An 18922-nucleotide genomic window follows, 5' to 3' on the forward strand; every position below is an offset into this window, starting at 1 on the left:
GCTTTAGTAGAGCGCATGAGGACATTGGTTAGACTATTCCCAGAGTACTGCGTCAAGTCTGGCTTTATTTGAGGAGGGGTGCATTTATATTGTAATTGCAAAGATTCACTAGGCTGATACTGGGACAAAGGAGCGATCTTTTGAGGAAACATTATTCAGGTTGGGATGACTTTAGTTGAAGTTTAATAGAATGAAAGGTGATCTTTATATGGCACATTTGCCTTTTTGAGTGGGGTTAACAGCGTGGTGTGCTATTCCTGTTTCTTACGATTTAGTGTTTATCTTGTGATTTTTAAAAACAATTCAGCATTCGTAATGTTTTTAGTTTTGTTTTCTGCTGTTATTGCTGTTTAATCTAGCTTAATTCTTTGAGGAACTCATCCTAGTACTTTATCCCTTTAAAGGGATACTTTAAAAAGGAAACAAAAATCTTGTTAACTATTAGCATTCATTACCAGCCGGCACATTTAGACAGAGAAAATGAGGTCTGCAGATGCTGGAGATCAGAGATGGAAATGTGTTCCTGGAGAAGCGCAGCAGGTCAGGCAGCATCTAGGGAACAGGAGAATCGACGTTTCGGGCATTAGCCCTTCTTCAGGAAACTGAGGAAGGGCTAATGCCCGAAACGTCGATTCTCCTGTTCCCTAGATGCTGCCTGACCTGCTGCGCTTCTCCAGCAACACATTTCCATCACATTTAGACACTTAAACATATTCTTAATAATTTTTTTGGGCCAAGTCACACCCTTGAGTTACAAGAGTCTTGAACTCAGACCTTCTGTCCCAGAGGTAGGGAAGAGCTATATTGCTGTGCTTCACGACGCTAATCTGGATGCTGAGCGTGACGTGCTGTTTGAATGTCTATCATATTTCTTCAATCTTGTTCTCAATTACATGCACTTTCTAACTCCTGTCACAGGAGAGCAGTTGGAAACTGAAGTTTAGTTCAGTGCAATTTACCTCCAAATTCCTGAGTTAAGGAGCAAGTCCATGTGGAAATGTGAGGTCAGTGGTTAGCATGCTACCTCACAGCGCCTGGGAGCCGGGTTCGATTCCACCCTTTGGCAACTGTCTTTGTGAAGTTTGTGCATTTTCCCTGTGTGCGTGGGTTCCTCCAGTTTCCCCTCTCAGTCCAGTGTTTATGATTTATTTTCACATTGGGCTGTACTCTCCCAGCGTGACCTGTGGACTGTGTTATTTGAACTAAGTGTGTGTGACTTCTCAATGCCTCCCACCCACTGTGATTCGTCAGTTGTTAGAGTTAAATTGTGGTAAGTGCTCCATTTGAGATCTGTGGCACACTGGTACTTTAGCAAACAGTGGAACTGAACACAGTAATTACTGCAGCACAGTTTCATGTTGCTGCATGTCTCTTGGAATTGTGTCTCTATTTTCCTCAGTTTTTGTGAAATATTGGTCTTAAGTAAAGATTCTGACTTTGTCAGTTAGATTATTGTAATGAGAACAACAAAAGCTAGAGATCGAATTGGTCAGACAGCATCCAGGGAAAGAACAATCTAACATTTCAAGGCATGTTGTGATGAAGAGCCATCTTACCTCGAAACACCAGCTTTCTCTCTCTCCATGGATGCTGCCTGACCTGCTGTTATCTCCAGCATTTTTTGTTTTCAGTCCAGATTCCAGCAAATGCAACAATTTGTTCCTAGATTATTGTAATAGTCCTGTTTCACTACCAGAAGATGCTGCATATCATTTAACGCTTGGATATGTATGAGTATTTTTTTCAATCTACCTTCCATCTAACAGTGTTTTTTTGTGCTGCATTTATTTAAACTCCAGCAGCACTGAATTCCCTCAGTAAATATCTACATGTTTTGAAAGCTGTTATATAATTGGTTACATAAAATCATAGAGTTATAAAGCACTGAAACAGATCCTTCGGTCCAACTAATCCACACCAACCATGTTCCAAATTAAACTAGTCCCACTTGCATGTGTTTCGTCCATATCCATCCAAACCTTTCCCATTCATGTCCTTGACCAAATGTCATTTAAATGTTGTAACTGTACCTGCATCCAACTGTACCTGGCAGGTCATTCCACATATGAACTACTCTGTGTAAAATAAAAGTTGCGTCTTGGCCTTTTTAACATCTTTCTCCTCTCACTTTAAATACATGCCCACTCGGACTGCAAGCTGAAATCCAATTAGTTGGTTGTAGGATCATTTAACTCTGCCTCTCACTTGCTGCATCTGCTATTTGGCATGCCGTAGTCCAGTTTTGTAGCTTCACCAGGTTGACATCTAATTTTTAGCTAGAGCAAGGCTTGGTGTGCCATTATTGCCCGGTGATTTAGTCAATACCAGGTGGTCCCTCTGGTTTCATTACATTTTAACTTTTGTCAATGGCTTGGCCCAAATGAGGGGCTTGCTAGCCATTTGCGAAGGCCTTTAAGATTAACCAGATCAGGTCAGGCTTGCTATGGCAGGTAAACTATGACAGTCAGCACTGGTTCAATAGAATTTAAGTTCCATGCTATGTCATGGTGGGATTTACATCTGTGTCTCCAGAGCATTACCCTGGACGTCTGCATCATCTAGTGATGTTACCACGATGCAGCAGTGTCACAGAGTGAAGCAAAGGGGCTGATGATGGGATGGGTAAAGAAACGAGAGTCATCTGGATGATCTGTACATGCCAAGAGCAATATCATTGCTGACAGCTGCTGTCCACAGAAATGGGAACAGTGGTTCTGGTCTGAAAGTGTGCATCCCAGTGTTGAATCTGGAAGGTTGTAAATCTTTTAAGATTGATTGTAATGTTTTGATTTTCTTCCCTCCTCCACAGGGCTGTTTAACCTTCGGGGCTCTGACATACAGTATAACCCGGTATTCTTCGCATTCACCATCATTGGCCTAAACTCCATTCGGTAATTTGGGTTCACAACAAACCTTCTGTTTTATGTTATCTCAAACTTTGAAATTTAAATGTTCAAGTAGCAATGGCTTTTAAAATCAATTTTTCGAAGGCTGTGACAAGCTTTTGTTTTGAGACATATTAGATTTTGGATATGCCTGACAATGATTGTTTATAAACTGTACACTCCCAGATTGTCAAGTAATTTAGTTATGTGGAGTGTGTCTGTTTGGAGGGGGGTAGGGGCAGAGTCCTTGTGGGTACTTAAGGTTGAAACAGATTCTTGATCAGTTGGGGAATTGAGGGCTACAGTGAATCGAGGGTAACGGGGAACCGAGGGTAATGGGGAACCGAGGGTAACGGGGAACCGAGGGTAACGGGGAACAGAGGGTAACGGGGAACCGAGGAAATGGGGAATTGAGGGTAATGGGGAACCGAGGTAATGGAGAACCGAGAGTAACGGGGAACTGAGAGTACCGGAGAACAGAGAGTAACGGGGAACTGAGGGTAACGGGGATCCGAGGAAATGGGGAATTGAGGGTAACGGGGAACCGAGGGTAACGGGGAACCGAGGGTAACGGGGAACCGAGAGTACCGGAGAACAGAGAGTAACGGGGAACTGAGGGTAACGGGGATCCGAGGAAATGGGGAACCGAGGGTAACGGGGAACCGAGGGTAACGGGGAACCGAGGGTAACGGGGAACCGAGGGTAACGGGGAACAGAGGGTAACGGGGAACAGAGGGTAACGGGGAACCAAGGAAATGGGGAATTGAGGGTAATGGGGAACCGAGGTAATGGAGAACCGAGAGTAACGGGGAACCGAGGAAATGGGGAACAGAGAGTACCGGAGAACAGAGAGTAACGGGGAACCGAGGAAATGGGGAATCGAGGGTAATGAGGAACCGAGGGTGATGGGGAACTGAGGATAACAAACAAAGGGCAGGAAAGCGAATTGAGGAATGTCGGATCAGTCATGATCCTATTGGATGGTGCAGCAGGCTCGAGGGGCAAAACTAGGAGGAAGTGAGGACTGCAGATGCTAGAGATCAGAGTCAGGAGTGTGGTGCTGGAAAAGCACAGAAGCATCTGAAGAGCAGGAGAATCGATGTTTTGGGCATAAGCCCTTCATCAGGAATGGCTGAGCAGTCTGCTCCTGTTCCTATTTGCTGTGGTGTTATGGTAGGCTAATATTGAATATTTAACTATTTACAAGCTCCATCAATAAGTCTGGGAAAACAGCAGCAATATACTGATGTTTCAGTGTTAGTACCACGAGTATCTGAAATGATAAATCTATTTTCGAATGCTTGCATTCCAACAGTTTTCTCATTGCCTTTCACCGCTGTCGATGCTGTTGTTAACACTGCACACATGCCTCCTTGCATCCTTTCTCCTTTAACTCCACCTTTGTATCTTCTCCTTTTCTCCTTCATGTACCTTATTCTGCTCTTCCTTAAGTGTATCTCAACAATTCACAGCTATCAATCCCAGTGGGACCAAGTGCCAGAGTTTAATTGCTCTTTGGGCAAACATGTTACTTCTGAATATCTTATTGGATTTATTAGTGGCTATTCTATGTTGCTGTCACTGGCTCTGGTTTTAGATAGAAGTAGAAACATCTCTCCTGTCTACCAAATGGAGCCATTTTATAAGCTACACATATCTGTTAGATCATCCCGCCATTTTTTAGTTTCTAAAGAAAAAAGCTCCAAGTTGGGCTTTCCTGATTGGTGGAACCTCTTGGGTTTGGGAAATCTGATTTTGCTCCAGCTCCATTGTGACGATATCATTTTACATCATGAGAACAAACTCTTCAATCTGCTCACGAATGTGACTGAATCACGTTTCAGTACAAATTCAGTGTAATGTCTCAGGACATTAGATTGAGAAGTGAGCCCCTTTTGAACTTGCTCTACCAATCTCTATGATAGCAGCTGACAGAATCCCTACAATGTGGAAACAGTCCATTTGGCCCAACAAGTCCACGCCAACCCTCCGAAGAGTAACCCACCCAGACCCATTCCCCTACTACTTTTCATTTACCCCTGACTAATCACCTAACCCACACATCCCTGAATACTGTGGGTAGTTTAGCATGGCCAATTAACCGAACCTGCACATTGCGGGAGGAAACCCACACAGACATGGAGAGAATGTGCAAACTTCATACAGACATTCGCCTGAGGCTGGAATCGAACCCAGGTCCCTGGTGCTGTGAGGCTGTGGTGCTAATCACTGAGCCGCCGTGCCGCTCGTGGTCTGTTGATAACTTCGTCTCCCTGTCTGTTCTCCATAACATTTGATTCCCTCGTCTCTCAAAAATCAGACTAATTCTACCTTGAATATTTTCAATAACTCAGTCTCTGCTGCTTCCTGGGGAAGATAAATTCATGAACTAATGACCCTCTAAGGGAGAAAGAAATCCTCATTTCAGATTTCAATGGGAGACCACTTGTTTTTAACTGTGTTGTAAGTTTAGTTTCCCATAAGGGGAACATTCTTCCTGTGTCGTGTGCCTCAAGATCTAGTCAGTTTCAATAAGATCATATCTCTTTCCTCCAAATTCTTAATGGCTTCCCCACAATCTGTTTAGCCTTTCTTCATTTGGCTTTCCATCCCATTCATCCATGTCTAAGCTCCAATGCTGGCCTAATGAAAGAGCACTGGTTAGTTCAGATTGTGAGAAATTGAAGTTTCTAACTGCAACATTACTTCACGACTCTTGAATTCAAGAGTCGTGAAGTAATGTTGCAGCTGTACAGGACTTTGGTTAGGCCACAGTTGGAGTACTGTGTGCAGTTCTGGTCGCCTCACTTTAGGAAAGATGTGAAAGCTTTGGAGAGGGTGCAGAGAAGATTTACCAGGATGTTGCCTGGAATGGAGAGGAAGTCGTACGAGGATAGGTTGAGAGTTCTCGGCCTTTTCTCGTTGGAATGGCGAAGGATGAGGGGTGACTTGATAGAGGTTTATAAGATGATCAGAGGAATAGATAGAGTAGACAGTCAGAAACCTTTTCCCCGGGTACAACAGAGTGTTACAAGGGGACATAAATTTAAGGTGAAGGGTGGAAGGTGTAGGGGAGATGTCAGGGGTGGGTTCTTTACCCAGAGAGTGGTGGGGGCATGGAATGCGCTGCCCGTGGGAGTGGTAGAGTCGGAATCATTGGCGACCTTTAAGCGGCATTTGGATAGGTACATGGATGGGTACTTAATCTAGGTTAGAAGTTCGGCACAACATCGTGGGCCGAAGGGCCTGTTCTGTGCTGTATTGTTCTATGTTCTATGAAGTTGTTCAGTATCACAAACATTTTGCAACACTAAATTCAGCTGGCTTGTGACAAGTTAGCTAATCCAGTTCCCTTTTTTTTTGTATATCCCAGCCTGTTGCTAGTGGATAGGAGCTGGATTTAGGTCTATAACTCCACATGGTTCAGTCTGACACCATCTGTGAAATAATGTTAGTGACATATTTTGAAGTCAGGATGATGTGTGGCTTGGAGGAGAGCTTACACACAATGGTATTCCCATGTATCTGCTGCTCTTGGCCTTCAGAATGGTTGTCGTGGGTTTGGCAGACGCTGCCAAAAGAGTTTTGGAAATTTGTTCCAATGCAACTTCTAAGGTGGAAGTTTAGATTAGTAGCAAAGCCTGATCCCAAAACGTTTGTTCAACAGTCCCAACTCTGGGTGGTTTAATTTCAATATTATAGCTGCATTTCTGTTAGCCATGGCTCAATCTCTGATTTATCTCTGAGTTGTGGGTTCAAATCCCACTCCAGAGACTTGAACACGAATGCCTAGACTGGGATTGTTGGATGGTTTTGGGGGAATGCTGCATCATCAGAGGCGCAATGTTCTGGTTGAAATGTTAAACCAGGACCCCATCTTCCCCTTCAGATGTTAAAGATCCAATAGCACGATTTTGTAACAAGCTGAGTTTTATTCCCAGTGTTTGAGCCAAATTTATTTCTCAGTCAACCACAAACAACCAATCATCTGATCGTGTTGCTATTTTTGGAACTTGCTACGTGCAAGTTCATTGCTGTGTTTCTTACATTGCAGCAACAAGTATACGTGTTGTCTGTGAATTGCTTTTCATTGGCCTGGGGATTATGAGCAATCTGTAAAAGTGCAAGTTTAAATTCACACTCTTTACATACAGTGTTAAAGCCAATTGTCTGATGATGATTCCTGCTTTTGCTTTGTTTTTTTGACTTTCTCTTATTTGCTTCAGAAATAAACAATTATGAGACTGCAGTGCAAGAAAAGAATGAGGATTAATCATTGCAAAAGCATTGTGTCTATTTCAAGTGAGCGCAGTTTTAAAACAAAAGCCAATGCCACTAATTCTCAGGAGGGCAGTTTCCATTAATATTTTTAAAGTAATCTTTTTTATTGCAGACTTTTCATCAATGAGACACATATGGAAGACCCTGCTGTGCGAGAACATTTGCAGCTTGACTGTGAGACAGCACCCAGTTTCAAGATAAACATACTCCCCTATGAATCAATTCTGACTGAACTGCAGACAATCTGTTCCAACATGACTTTGAAGGAAAAAGTCTGGATCAGTAGCAAAGCCAGCTACGCTCTTTGTGAAACAATCCCAAAGGTCAGTTGACAGTTGCTACTACAATATTAATTTGTCAAAAAACTTTTCAACCGGCAACCGAGGATGCAGATTGCTGTTTCGTTCATAAAACAGGTCCCCAAAGGGTTCTGCATTTGTTTGCATATAGAGTAAAAATTGTGTTGAGACTGCAAAGCAGCAGAGTCAGGATCTGTGGTGTAGTTTTTTGATTGTCAGTGAGTCTTAGTTTAAATTCCAGGCTGCACTGATATTGGGAATTAATTTGACCATGCTTTGCCAGTATTGGCATGGACATCAGGCACTGTGAGGGAGAGCTCCACTTCAGTGAGCTAGGAAAATGTGGCCATCCAGTCGATATCCCACACAAGGTCACTTTCAAAACACATGGTGAGCTTTGCATTTCATTGTTTCTGGTGGAGATAGGCTGCAGTAGGAGGGTTAATTGGAAAAATAACATACAGAGGCCAGCAGACTACTGATGGATGTTACCAGTGAGCTTCTGATCTTGGAGCACTTACAGACTGCCATCAGGGGTTTGGGTTCCTGCAAGGCAGTGTTTGGTTACTGTTGAAAAATGTGGTGCTGGAAAAGCACAGCCAGTCAGGCAGCATCTGAGGAGCAGGGGAGTCAACGTTTCGAGCATAAGCTCTTCATGAGGAATGCAAGAAACGTCAACTGTCCTGCTCCTTGAAGGCTGCCTGACCGGCTGTGCTTTTCCAGTACCAAACGTTTTGACTCTGATCTCCAGCATCTGCAGTCCTCACTTTCTCCTTTTTTTGGTTATTGCCTGGAACTCTGAACAATTCAAATCAGGAGACCGACTTGATGCACATGTATGTGTAGGGCCTCTCTCCCACAAAATGCTAGTGCTTACAGAACTATCTGGTAAATTCCCTGCTCCCTTACAATTTACGTTGAGGTCACTTTAGTTTTAATAAGGTTCAGAAATTCTCACTCCAGCTGGTGGTGAATAACACCTCTGGGGAAATACCTCTGTTTCACTTGAGAGACAGACCACACTGTGGCTCTACATGTTTAGAGATGGACTCGTTCTGCACCTGACAATACAGTGTCAGCACTGTCTGAGTTTTACTTTGTGCAATTTGCCAAGCTCCATGAGCTCAGAGTGATATATTTTGTAAAATGGAAACTTATTACAAGCTGAAGTTTGTGATGCCGGCAGAATTTAGACTTTTTATAGACAAGCACAAATAGCTGGAAAAGTAAGTTGAACAAACCCTGACAGGGAACACACAATTACAAATGCCTAAAGGCTCTCCCCACTGTGGTTCATCTTTTCATTTTTAGACGCCAGTGATTAAATGTTTTCGAGCCTTTTTCTTTGAAGTTTCGACATCTACAACTGTCAACATTTTTATTTTGGATTTTTTTCGTATTTTGACAGTCCTGTATCTTGATGGTATTTGTGCCAATGCTTAAAATTGCATTTGTTTCAACCAAGGACTGTGTAATCAAGTCTGTTTTTCTTATTGTGAGTACTGACCACAGAAAGTTTCTGCTTCACATTAAATGAATGTATATGTTTAAAGGTAACAGTACACTGATGGCGAGGTGGGAATCTCTAGGTTTGGTCAGCTCCCACATCACTGCACAGTGGATGTGACATTCTGCTGCTGTTACTGCTCAGTATTAGCAATGACAGCAGTTGATTATCTCTTGCCCCCATGGCATAGAAACATAGAAGATAGGAACAACAGTAGTCCATTCAACCCCTCGAGCATGCTTCACCATTCATCGTGATCGTGGCTGTTCATCAAGCTCAATAGCCTAATCCTGCAAGAGTTCATGTCTTTGTTCTTCAACACCGGCATGACATTAACAGCCCAAAACTGAGCACACTTCAAGAACATGAAAATTACAGGAAAACCCAGCAGCTTAGTCAGTAAATAAGGAGATTATATCCGAGTTGCAGGATATTTCAGGTTTGATGTGTTCCAATTTTCAATTTTTGCTACTTCTGTTTAAATCTTTATTGTAGTTGTGCTCTGTGCTAACTTCATATTTAAGAACTGTAGAGTATCCTCCGAGTAATTGCATTTCTGACTGGAAGCACAAAAAGAAAAACTAAAGTAAAGAATTGATTCTTTTTTTCTCTTCCTACTTCTCCCTCAAAAAAAAACCCCAAAACCCATTCAAGCCCATTTTGGGACCTCGGTGACTATTGCCATTTCTTGTTTGAATGAAAGCAGAGCCATGCCAAGCACTCACCATGATACCTTGTGCAAACCTGATTCTCTTTTAAGTACTTAAGATGAAAACAATAATATGACACCTGTAAGTTGGTGCAGTTTTGCTCCTGTTGTATCAGCGTGCCAAGAATCCTAATTACTTTGTAGTTACTGATCCGTGGTGTCATTAATTGGAACTATCGTACAAATAGGGCTATGAGCAAAGTAAGTTCTTGACTTTGATTTTAACAGAGACTCAGACTGCAGACTGTATACACTCCCATTTGCATTGCAAAAGCTCTCAAGAATCCAACAGAAATCCAAGGGATGAGACGCGCTCATGTGAGTAATAATTTTAATCGCTTGCTCTTCCTAACCTCTATCAGCATGAGCAATTTGAGATGATATTTAAATACAAACTGCACACATCAACATCAGCTATTATAGCTATTACCTGGCTACTAATCATATTGTTGTTTATGGGGTTTGATAGGTATAAGCTGTCGTTGGTTTTTACACAAGCTTAGGACCAAATGTGCCCTCTCACATCTTTTAAACTGAACAGTTATTTAAAGAAAAACAGTGACAAGTAAGCTAACAAAAATAAATTATTTGGAAAAATGTGTTTTGTTTATTTGTTTGTTCTACTTAGATTAAAGATGCTGTGGCTCTCTGTGAACTGTTTGCCTGGCTTGAGAAAGAGGTAAGAAAGTTTCTCATTGTTCATATCGGCATCTGTGTTATTTCTGGGATAAACCTCCAAGGTCTTTCACAGTCTTACTGTGGGAGCTCTGGTGAATATCTATCACAAGACACCATGTGGACTAAACCACAATCAAAGAGTTTTAGGTAATTCATATCAACCTACTGTAACTTTACTTTCTCTTTTAACATGCCCATTATTTCTGGAATATTTACTAAGATTGCAATTTTGCAGGTTCCAAAAGGCAACATAACTGAACTGGATGCTTCGGACAAAGCAGCTGAATTCCGCATGTAAGTCTTAATGCTGCACCTATTTTAGTGTAACAGAATCGTTTTACAGAAACCCAAATCCCATATGTTCATGTTTTGCTACTTGGGAGCATTAGGGAATCACCTCATAGTTAGTATTTCTCGCCTTTCCCACTATTGCTGAATTTAGGTTCACTACTTGAATGGAATCATGGTACATTAAAACATACAAAAACTATACAGAGCTCTAGTTAGACCACACAAAGAATACTGTGAGTAGTTTTCATCTCCTAATCTAACTAAAGATATATTGGTTGTGCACATGACAGTCCACAGAAGGGTATGGAGGGATTTTCTTATGCGGTAAGTTTGAGAAGGTTGGGCTTGTATTCGTCAGGGTTTGGTGGACTAAAGGAAGAACTTATTGCAACCTGCAAGATTCTTAAGTCTGCTTTACAGAATAGATGAAGAGGGATTGCTTCCCCATTATGGGAGAGTCTAGGACAAGAGGGCATCATGTAGTTGTGGGTATGTTTGCTGAGCTGGGAAGTTGATTTTCAGACAATTCATCCCCTTTCTAGGTGACATCCTCAGAGCTTTGGAGCTTCCTGTGAAGTGCTGCTGTGCTGTGTCTTCTGGAATTCTGTGTCAACTGGCACCCAAGCAACAAATTTTTATGCAAACCTTGAACATCTACAGGCATCATCTCAGAATTAGGGCCACCCTTTTAAGGCAGGGGTGAGGAGGAATTTCTTCTCTGTAGGTTGTGAATCTGTGGAATTCTATGCCAGAGAGGTCTGTCAAGACTGGGCTGCTTAATATATTCAAGGCTGAGACAGGTTTTTAATCAGGAAGGGAATTGAGTTTTATGGGGAAAGGTTAAGAAGGTGGAGTTGAGGAAAATGAGGTTAGCCGAATAGTGGAACAGACTGAATGAGCCTGAATGGCCAACTTCTGCTTCTCCATCTTGTATTCTTATGGGATCTTGAAATTTGGGATCATAGAAATTTACAACAGTGAGGGAAGCCATTGATCCCATTATACTTTTGCTGGCTTTAAAACAAGAGTGTTTGTCAGCATAATGCTACTTTCTAGCTCTTGGTCCATGGCCCTTTTTGTTATGGTGCATCAACGACACATTCAAGTACCTTTTAAATGTAGTGAGGGTTTCTGCTGACCATGCTTTTAGCTAGTCAGTTCCAGACACACGCGCGCATGCACAGGTAAAAGTTCTCCTCAATGCCTCTCTAATCCTTTTGTCAATTGCTTTAAATCTATGCACACTTAACTGTGCACTAAGGGAAGTAAATCTTTTCTTTAACCTTTTCCAGATCCCTCATTTTATTCAACTCCATTAAACCTCTGCTCAGCTTCCTGAAAAGAAACAACCTCAGCCAGTCAAGATGTTTATTACCATTAAATGTCGAAATAAAAAGTGTGATTTTTTTTTGTTGAAGCAGAAACAAAACACAATTTCAATCATCAGAAACCAACAGAAATGTGATTCTCAAGATGCCAGTAAATAATCTTGCAAATCTCTAGTAATGAAAACCTTAATGTGGCTTAATTGGCCACCAGAAATCAGTACCGCCAGTTAATTAGCCAGTGTGTATTTCAAAGGTCTCTAAATAAAGTGATTCTTCTCTATAAGCATATACAGTTGATATTAGTGTGTACCTACAGTCTTTTTCTCAAATTCATGTTTTCATTTTGTAAACCTGAAGCTTGCCATCAATATCCCTGCGACATTATAGTTACATTTTGATGTTCTGATTTATTTGTATATTGACAAACTAATGGGCTTAAACTGGGTCTGCGGCAGGTGGTGAGGGAATCAACGAGAAGGAAAAACATCATTCTTTCCAGTCTGCTAGCTGCAGATGCATCTGTCCATGACAGTATTGGTAAGAGTGACTACTGCGCAGTCCTTGTGGAGACAAAGACCTGACTTCACATTGAGAATAATCTCCATCAGGTTGTGTGGCACTATCACCGTGCTAAATGGAACAGACTTCGAACAGATCTAGCAACGCAGGACTGAGTACCCTTGAGGCGCTGTGGGCCATCAACAGCAGTAGAATTGGATTCCAGCACAATCTGTAACCTCATGGCCCGACATATCCCCCACTCAAGCATTACCGTCAAGCCACGGGATCAACCCTGGTTCAATGGAGAGTGCAGAAGGGCATGCCAGGAGCAGCACCAGGTATTTTTAAAAATGAGATGTCAACCTGGTGAAGCTGCCAAACAGCATAAGCAGCAAGTGATACACAAAGCTCAGTGAACCCACAACAAACGGATCAGATCTAAACTCTGCAGTCCTGCCATATCCAATAGTAAATGGTATTGGAAAATTAAATAGCTCACTGGAGGAGGAGGCTCCACAAATATCCCTATCCTCAATGATGGAAGAGCCCAGCACATCAGCGCAAAAGATAAGGCTGAAACATTTGCAGCAATCTTCAGTCAGAAGTGCCGAGTGAAGGATCTGTCTTGGCCTCCTGCAGTGGTCCCCAGCATCACAGACACCAGTCCTCAGCCAATTCGATTCACTCTACATGATATAAAGAATTGATTGGAGATTCTGGATATTGCAAAGGCCTTGGGCCCTGACAACATTCTGGCAATAGTATTGAAGACTTGTGCTCCGGAACCTGCTGCTCCCCTAACCAAGCTCTTCCACTACAGTTACAACACTGGCCTCTACCTGACATTGTGGAAAATTGCCCAGGTGTGTCCTGTACACCAAAAGCAGGGCAAACTCAACCCTGTCACTTACTGCTCCATCAGTCTACTCTTGATCATCAGTGAAGTGATGGAAGGTGTCACCAACAGTACTATCAAGCTCAATAACCTGCTTAGTGACGCCCAGTTTGGGTTCCGCTCAGCTCCTGACTTCATTACAACCTTGGTTCAAACATGGATGAAAGAGCTGAATTCCAGAGGGGAGGTGAGAGTGACAGCCCTTGACATCAAGGCTGCAGTCAACTGAGTGTGGCGTCAAGGAACCCGACCAAAACTGAAATCAGTAGGTATCAGGGGGCAAACTCTCTAATATTGGAATCATACCTTGCACGTAGGAATGTGGTTGTGGTTGTTGGAGGTCAGTCATCTCACCTCTCGGACATCTCTGCACGGGTTCCTCAGGATAGTGTCCTAGGTTCAAACATGATTGACTTTCCCTCCATTATAAGGACTGAAGTGGGGATGTTCACCAATGATTGCACAACATTCAGCACTATTCATGATTCCTCAGACATTGAAGCAGTCCATGTTCAAGTGCAACAAGATCTGGACAATATCCAGGCTTGGGCTGACAAGTGAAAAGTAACCGTCACGTCACACAAATGCCAGGCAATGACATTTCCAATAAGAGGCAATCTAACCACTGCCTCTCGGCATTCAATAGTGTTACCATCACTGAATTCACCCACTATCAGCATCCTTGGGCTTAGCATTGACCAGAAACTCAGCTGGACTTGCCACGTAAACAAAGTGGTTACAACAGCAGGTCAGAGACTAGGAATACTGCAGTGAGTAACTCACCGTCTGACTCTCCAAAGTCTGTTTGTCATCCACAAAACCCAAGTCGGGAGTTTGATCAAATACCCTCCATTTGCCTGGATGAGTGCAGCTCTAACAACACTATCCAACACTATCCAGCACTATCAAGAAGCTTGACACTATCCAGGACAAAGCAGCCTGCTTGATTGGCACCACATTCACATGCATCCACTCCCTCCACCATCGACACTCAGACCAGCAGTGTGTGCTACTTACAAGATGCACTGCAGGAACTTACCAAAGACAGAATCTTCCAAACCCATGACCACTTCCATCTAGATGGACAAGGGCAGTAGATACATGAGAACACCACCACCCGCAAGATCCCCTCCAAATCACTATCCTGACTTGGAAATGTATCACCATTCCACTGTTGCTGGGTTACAATTCATGGGCGGCACGGTGGCACAGTGGTTAGCACTGCTGCCTCACAGCACCAGAGACCCGGGTTCAATTCCCGCCTCAGGCGACTCTCTGTGTGGAGTTTGCACATTCTCCCCGTGTCTGGGTGGGTTTCCTCTGGGTGCTCCGGTTTCCTCCCACAATCCAAAAATGTGCAGGTTAGGTGAATTGGCCATGTTAAATTGCCCGTAGTGTTAGGTGAAGGGGTAAATGTAGGGGAACGGGTCCGGGTGGGTTGCGCTTCGGCGGGTCGGTGTGGACTTGTTGGGCTGAAGGGCCTGTTTCCACACTGTAAGTAATCTAATCTAATTCTGGAACTTCCTCTCGAATTATGGGATGGGGAATAGGTGCTGGCCCAGCCAGTGGCCCTTGAATAAAAAAGGGATAAAAGTTTACAATTTCCACTCCCTAAATAAAAAAAGCTTTTTCCTGGATACTTGAGAGCAACAGAATTGTAATCTTGTTCTTCCTAGTTGGCCTACTCAAAGAAATGCTTACATCACTGGGAATTAAAAATATTTGCTGAGTATGGGGTTAACTGAAGCAAAGCAGGAGGTGCTGAAGGATGAGTTAGAACATAAGAACTAGCAACAGCAGTAGGCTGTCCGGTCCTTCGAGCCTGCTCCACCATTCAATATGGCTGATCATTTTATCCGCGTTCTCACCATATCCCTTGTTGTTCAAAAAAATCTATCTTCGTTTTAAATACATTTACTGAAGTAGCGTCAACTACTTCACTGGGCAAGGAATTCCATAGATTTACAATCCTCTGGGTGAAGAAGTTCCTTCTCAGTTCAGTCCTAAATCTGCTCCCTCTAACCTTGAGGCTATGCCCTCTTGTCCTAGCTTCACCCGCCAGTGGAAACCATCCTCTCTACGTCTATCTTATCTATTCCCTTCATAATTTTATATGTTTCCGTAAGATCCCCCTCATTCTTTTAAATTCCAGTGAATATAATCCCAATCTACTCAGTCTCTCCTCATAAGCCAACCCCTCAACTTCGGAATCAACCAAGTGAACCCCCTCTGCACCCCCTCCAGTGCCAGTCCATCCTTTCTCAAGTAAGGAGACCAAATCCGCACACAGTGCTCCAGGGGTGGCCTCACCAGCACCCTGTACAGCTGTAACATCACCTCCCTGCTTTTAAACTCAATCCCGTTGGCAATGAAGGACAAAATTCCATTAGCCTTCCTAATTACCTGTTGTACCTGCAGACCAACCTTCTGTGGTTCATGCACAAGGACACCCAGGTCTCTCTGCATGGCAGCACCCCTGCAACTTGTTACCATGCAAGTAATAATCCTTTTTACTGTTATTCCTACCAAAATGCCAGACCTTTGCTCATTCACTCACTGTATCTATGTTCCTCTGCAAAGTTACACAGTCCTCTGCACACTTTGCTCTGCCACTCATCTTAGTGTCATCTGCAAACTTTGACACCCTACACGTAGTCCCCAACTCCAAATCATCCATATAAATAGTAAATAATTGCAGTCCCAACTCCAACCCCTGAGGCACACCACTAGTCACTGATTACCAACCAGAATATATCTCAGTTATTCCCACTTTTTGCTTTCTGTTAATCAACCAATCCTCTACCCGTGCTAATATTTCACTCACAATGCCATCCATCCTTATCTTATGCAGCAGCATCTTGGCGAAGGCCTTTTGGAAGTCTAGGTACACCACATCCACTGAGTTGAGCCATATTATTTACTGAATTAGAAAGCTGCATGAATGGCAGACAGGGTCAGTACCTGATGCAGAATGTTTAGCATGTGGTACAAGCGAGTAAGCAGCGAATAAATTACATTACGGATCAAGGTTCGGTTGCAAATTCCATCTGCAGTGCCCTCATAATTCAGTTAAAAATCACACAACCCCAGGTTATAGTCCAACAGGCTTATTTGGAAGCACTAGCTTTCAGAGCGCTGCGCCTTGATCAGGTATCTACCTCCTCAGGCACTTCCACCTCATAATTCAACACTTGCTTTGTACCAATCATGCAACTATTCACTAATCTTAAATAAACAACGAAAATAACATGGCATAGTGGGCTTTTTGTAGATTATGAAAGAGAGCAAGAAGTGTTTGTCATAAAAAAGGATAAGATTGAAAGGCACTTCACCCCAAAAGTATGAAGACAATCCATGTTCCACAGTCTGAAGACTTGACCATGTTGTTTCGTTAGAGTTGGAAGTTGCTTGCTTTAAGGCTTTAATTTCTTAAGCATGTAATCCGCAACTAATAGAGAGCGCTGCACGTTTACATTTTTAGATTAGGTAGAGTTGACTGTAAATCTTTATAGCAAGTAGGATTTGAACCTGGCTTTCTGGCTTAGAGGCAGAGACATTATCACTGTACTATAAGAGCCCTTTGGAATTGATAATATCCTGTCTTTCAATGCACAACTTCCTAACTTCTAAAACATCATGTGAGTTTAGAGCTTATTTTGGGAATGTGAAATTGGATAATTAATCACTTTTTAACAGACCTGTATCTTATTCAGTTATTTTTAACATCTTCCAGTGTATTTGGTGTTGAGTTTTTCATTAAAATAAATGACTTCCAAATATAACCAGTTTTAATTCATTCCTTTATGTATATTTTGCAGGCAACAAGAAAAATTTGTAGACTTGAGTTTCACCACGATCTCCAGCAGTGGACCAAACAGTGCAATCATTCACTACAGGTAACAACTGCATGGACTGACCCATTGTGATGTTTCATTGCTGACATTGATGCTGAATCAAGTAAAAAAAACTCTAAAAGCAGAAGGATCCGTCTTTGAATCATTCTTTCTAAAAGCAAACTTGTAGCACTCTCACTATATACAAGTTATGATTTTAAAATTATATTAAAGAAATACACTGGAACAAATATTGGTCATAAAAGTAATGGAATTTAAAAAGTTTGCAAAAGAAATGATAAATGTGAGTACAGAAAAGGATAGGAGAGGGCCATTTGGTCCATTCGAGTCTGACATTATTTTCTGATTGGCTTTCTGATTTATTTCTGAGGCTGATGCTGTGAACATCCTGAACAATCGATCAGAAATTGAACAAGTATGTTATAATGTCCCCTCACTGTATTTTTGGTAATATCAGGTATCGACAAAAAAAACTGTGTTGCTTTAGAAATGAAATGCTGCTGTAACTGTGATCTACTTCACTCATTTAGATTGGAGATGAAAGAGAGTTCTGACCAGGCAGGTTTTGCAGAGGCCTGATGCTTTTCCTGAATGAAAAACAATAGGATCATGTATAAAGCTTCAGTTGATGCTGAAGAGGAAGTTGTGCTCTGTTTAATTACCTGGTTTCTTCACTGGTGTACTGTAGTACACCTTAAAGTTAGATTGTCTGTGCTTTGTAGATGATGGACAGGCATTGGGAAGACAGGAGGTGAGTTACTCACCACAGGATTCTGAACCTTCAACTTTCACTTGTAGCCACTGTGTTTATATGGCGGGTCAGTTACTGTTGCAGGGAAGATCAAAGTGCAGCATTATGAATACTTGTGCTTTGAGGCTTATTTAAATTTCAAACTTGTTTTAACTTTTAGGCCCACCCAACATACCAACAGAACTTTATCAATGAGTGAAATCTATCTTTTGGATTCTGGCGCCCAGTATAGGTAAGACATTGTATCAAATTAGATTGTCTAAGGACTGCACAAAAATGATTTAACAGTGTGATTTATACAAAAGTTATTAATTACTTCCTAAGGGAAAAGAACAACATTCATTTCTATTGCATCTTTTTATGTTATTGAGAAGCACCTTAAATAGAAATGACTTTTGAACTTGTGTTTGTATAAATGACTTGAGTAATTAAGTTTATTTGTGACACAGAAAGATCCCATAAATATCAATACGGCCACTGAGCATTACCTCTTTTTTTTTGGTGAACAGATAAATGCTGACAAAAGGGTGCCTTTCCTTTAAAAACTGCAGTGGTTTTTTTTTAACATTTCCCTGCGCAGCCAGACAATGTCTTATCAAAAGAATGATATATGATCATGGATCATTTCTTTTTGTTTGCATGGAAGTAACATCCTGACTAATGTTCTAAAGTCAGTCAGTGAGACTTGAGTCTATACTTTACATTTCAGGAGAGCCTGACCGAGCAGATGTCCATATTACAACAAATGGAGAATTGCACTGTCTCATGTTGCCCTTGAGGTTATCCTCCTTCAGTTGACTACAGTCCATAAAGTCAAAAACAGAAATTTCTGGAAAAGGTCAGCAGGTCTGGGAGCATATGCACAGAGAAATCGGAAGTTTTGGGTCGAGTGACCCTTCCTCGGAATGTCTTGAAACATTAACTCTGCTTTCTCTCCATAGAT

At 42.1% G+C, this 18922-nt stretch overlaps 1 protein-coding gene across 4 annotated transcripts in view; it reads left to right on the forward strand.

Moving 5' to 3' along the window:
- xpnpep1 (X-prolyl aminopeptidase (aminopeptidase P) 1, soluble) overlaps positions 1-18922 on the forward strand; it is a 102366-nt gene that overhangs the window by 55572 nt on the left and 27872 nt on the right. For all 4 annotated transcript variants that reach the window (XM_087998716.1, XM_087998717.1, XM_087998718.1 and 1 more), the window contains 7 exons: positions 2810-2891; positions 7279-7489; positions 9910-9999; positions 10310-10360; positions 10595-10653; positions 17193-17270; positions 18140-18211. In XM_087998716.1, coding sequence (XP_087854842.1) covers positions 2810-2891; positions 7279-7489; positions 9910-9999; positions 10310-10360; positions 10595-10653; positions 17193-17270; positions 18140-18211 — 643 coding nt within the window. The remainder of the gene's footprint in view (positions 1-2809; positions 2892-7278; positions 7490-9909; positions 10000-10309; positions 10361-10594; positions 10654-17192; positions 17271-18139; positions 18212-18922) is intronic.

Source organism: Chiloscyllium plagiosum, unplaced genomic scaffold (assembly GCF_037043375.1).
Source record: "Chiloscyllium plagiosum isolate Xiang-an unplaced genomic scaffold, Cpla_swu_hap1 HiC_scaffold_22, whole genome shotgun sequence".
Taxonomy (NCBI): domain Eukaryota; kingdom Metazoa; phylum Chordata; class Chondrichthyes; order Orectolobiformes; family Hemiscylliidae; genus Chiloscyllium; species Chiloscyllium plagiosum.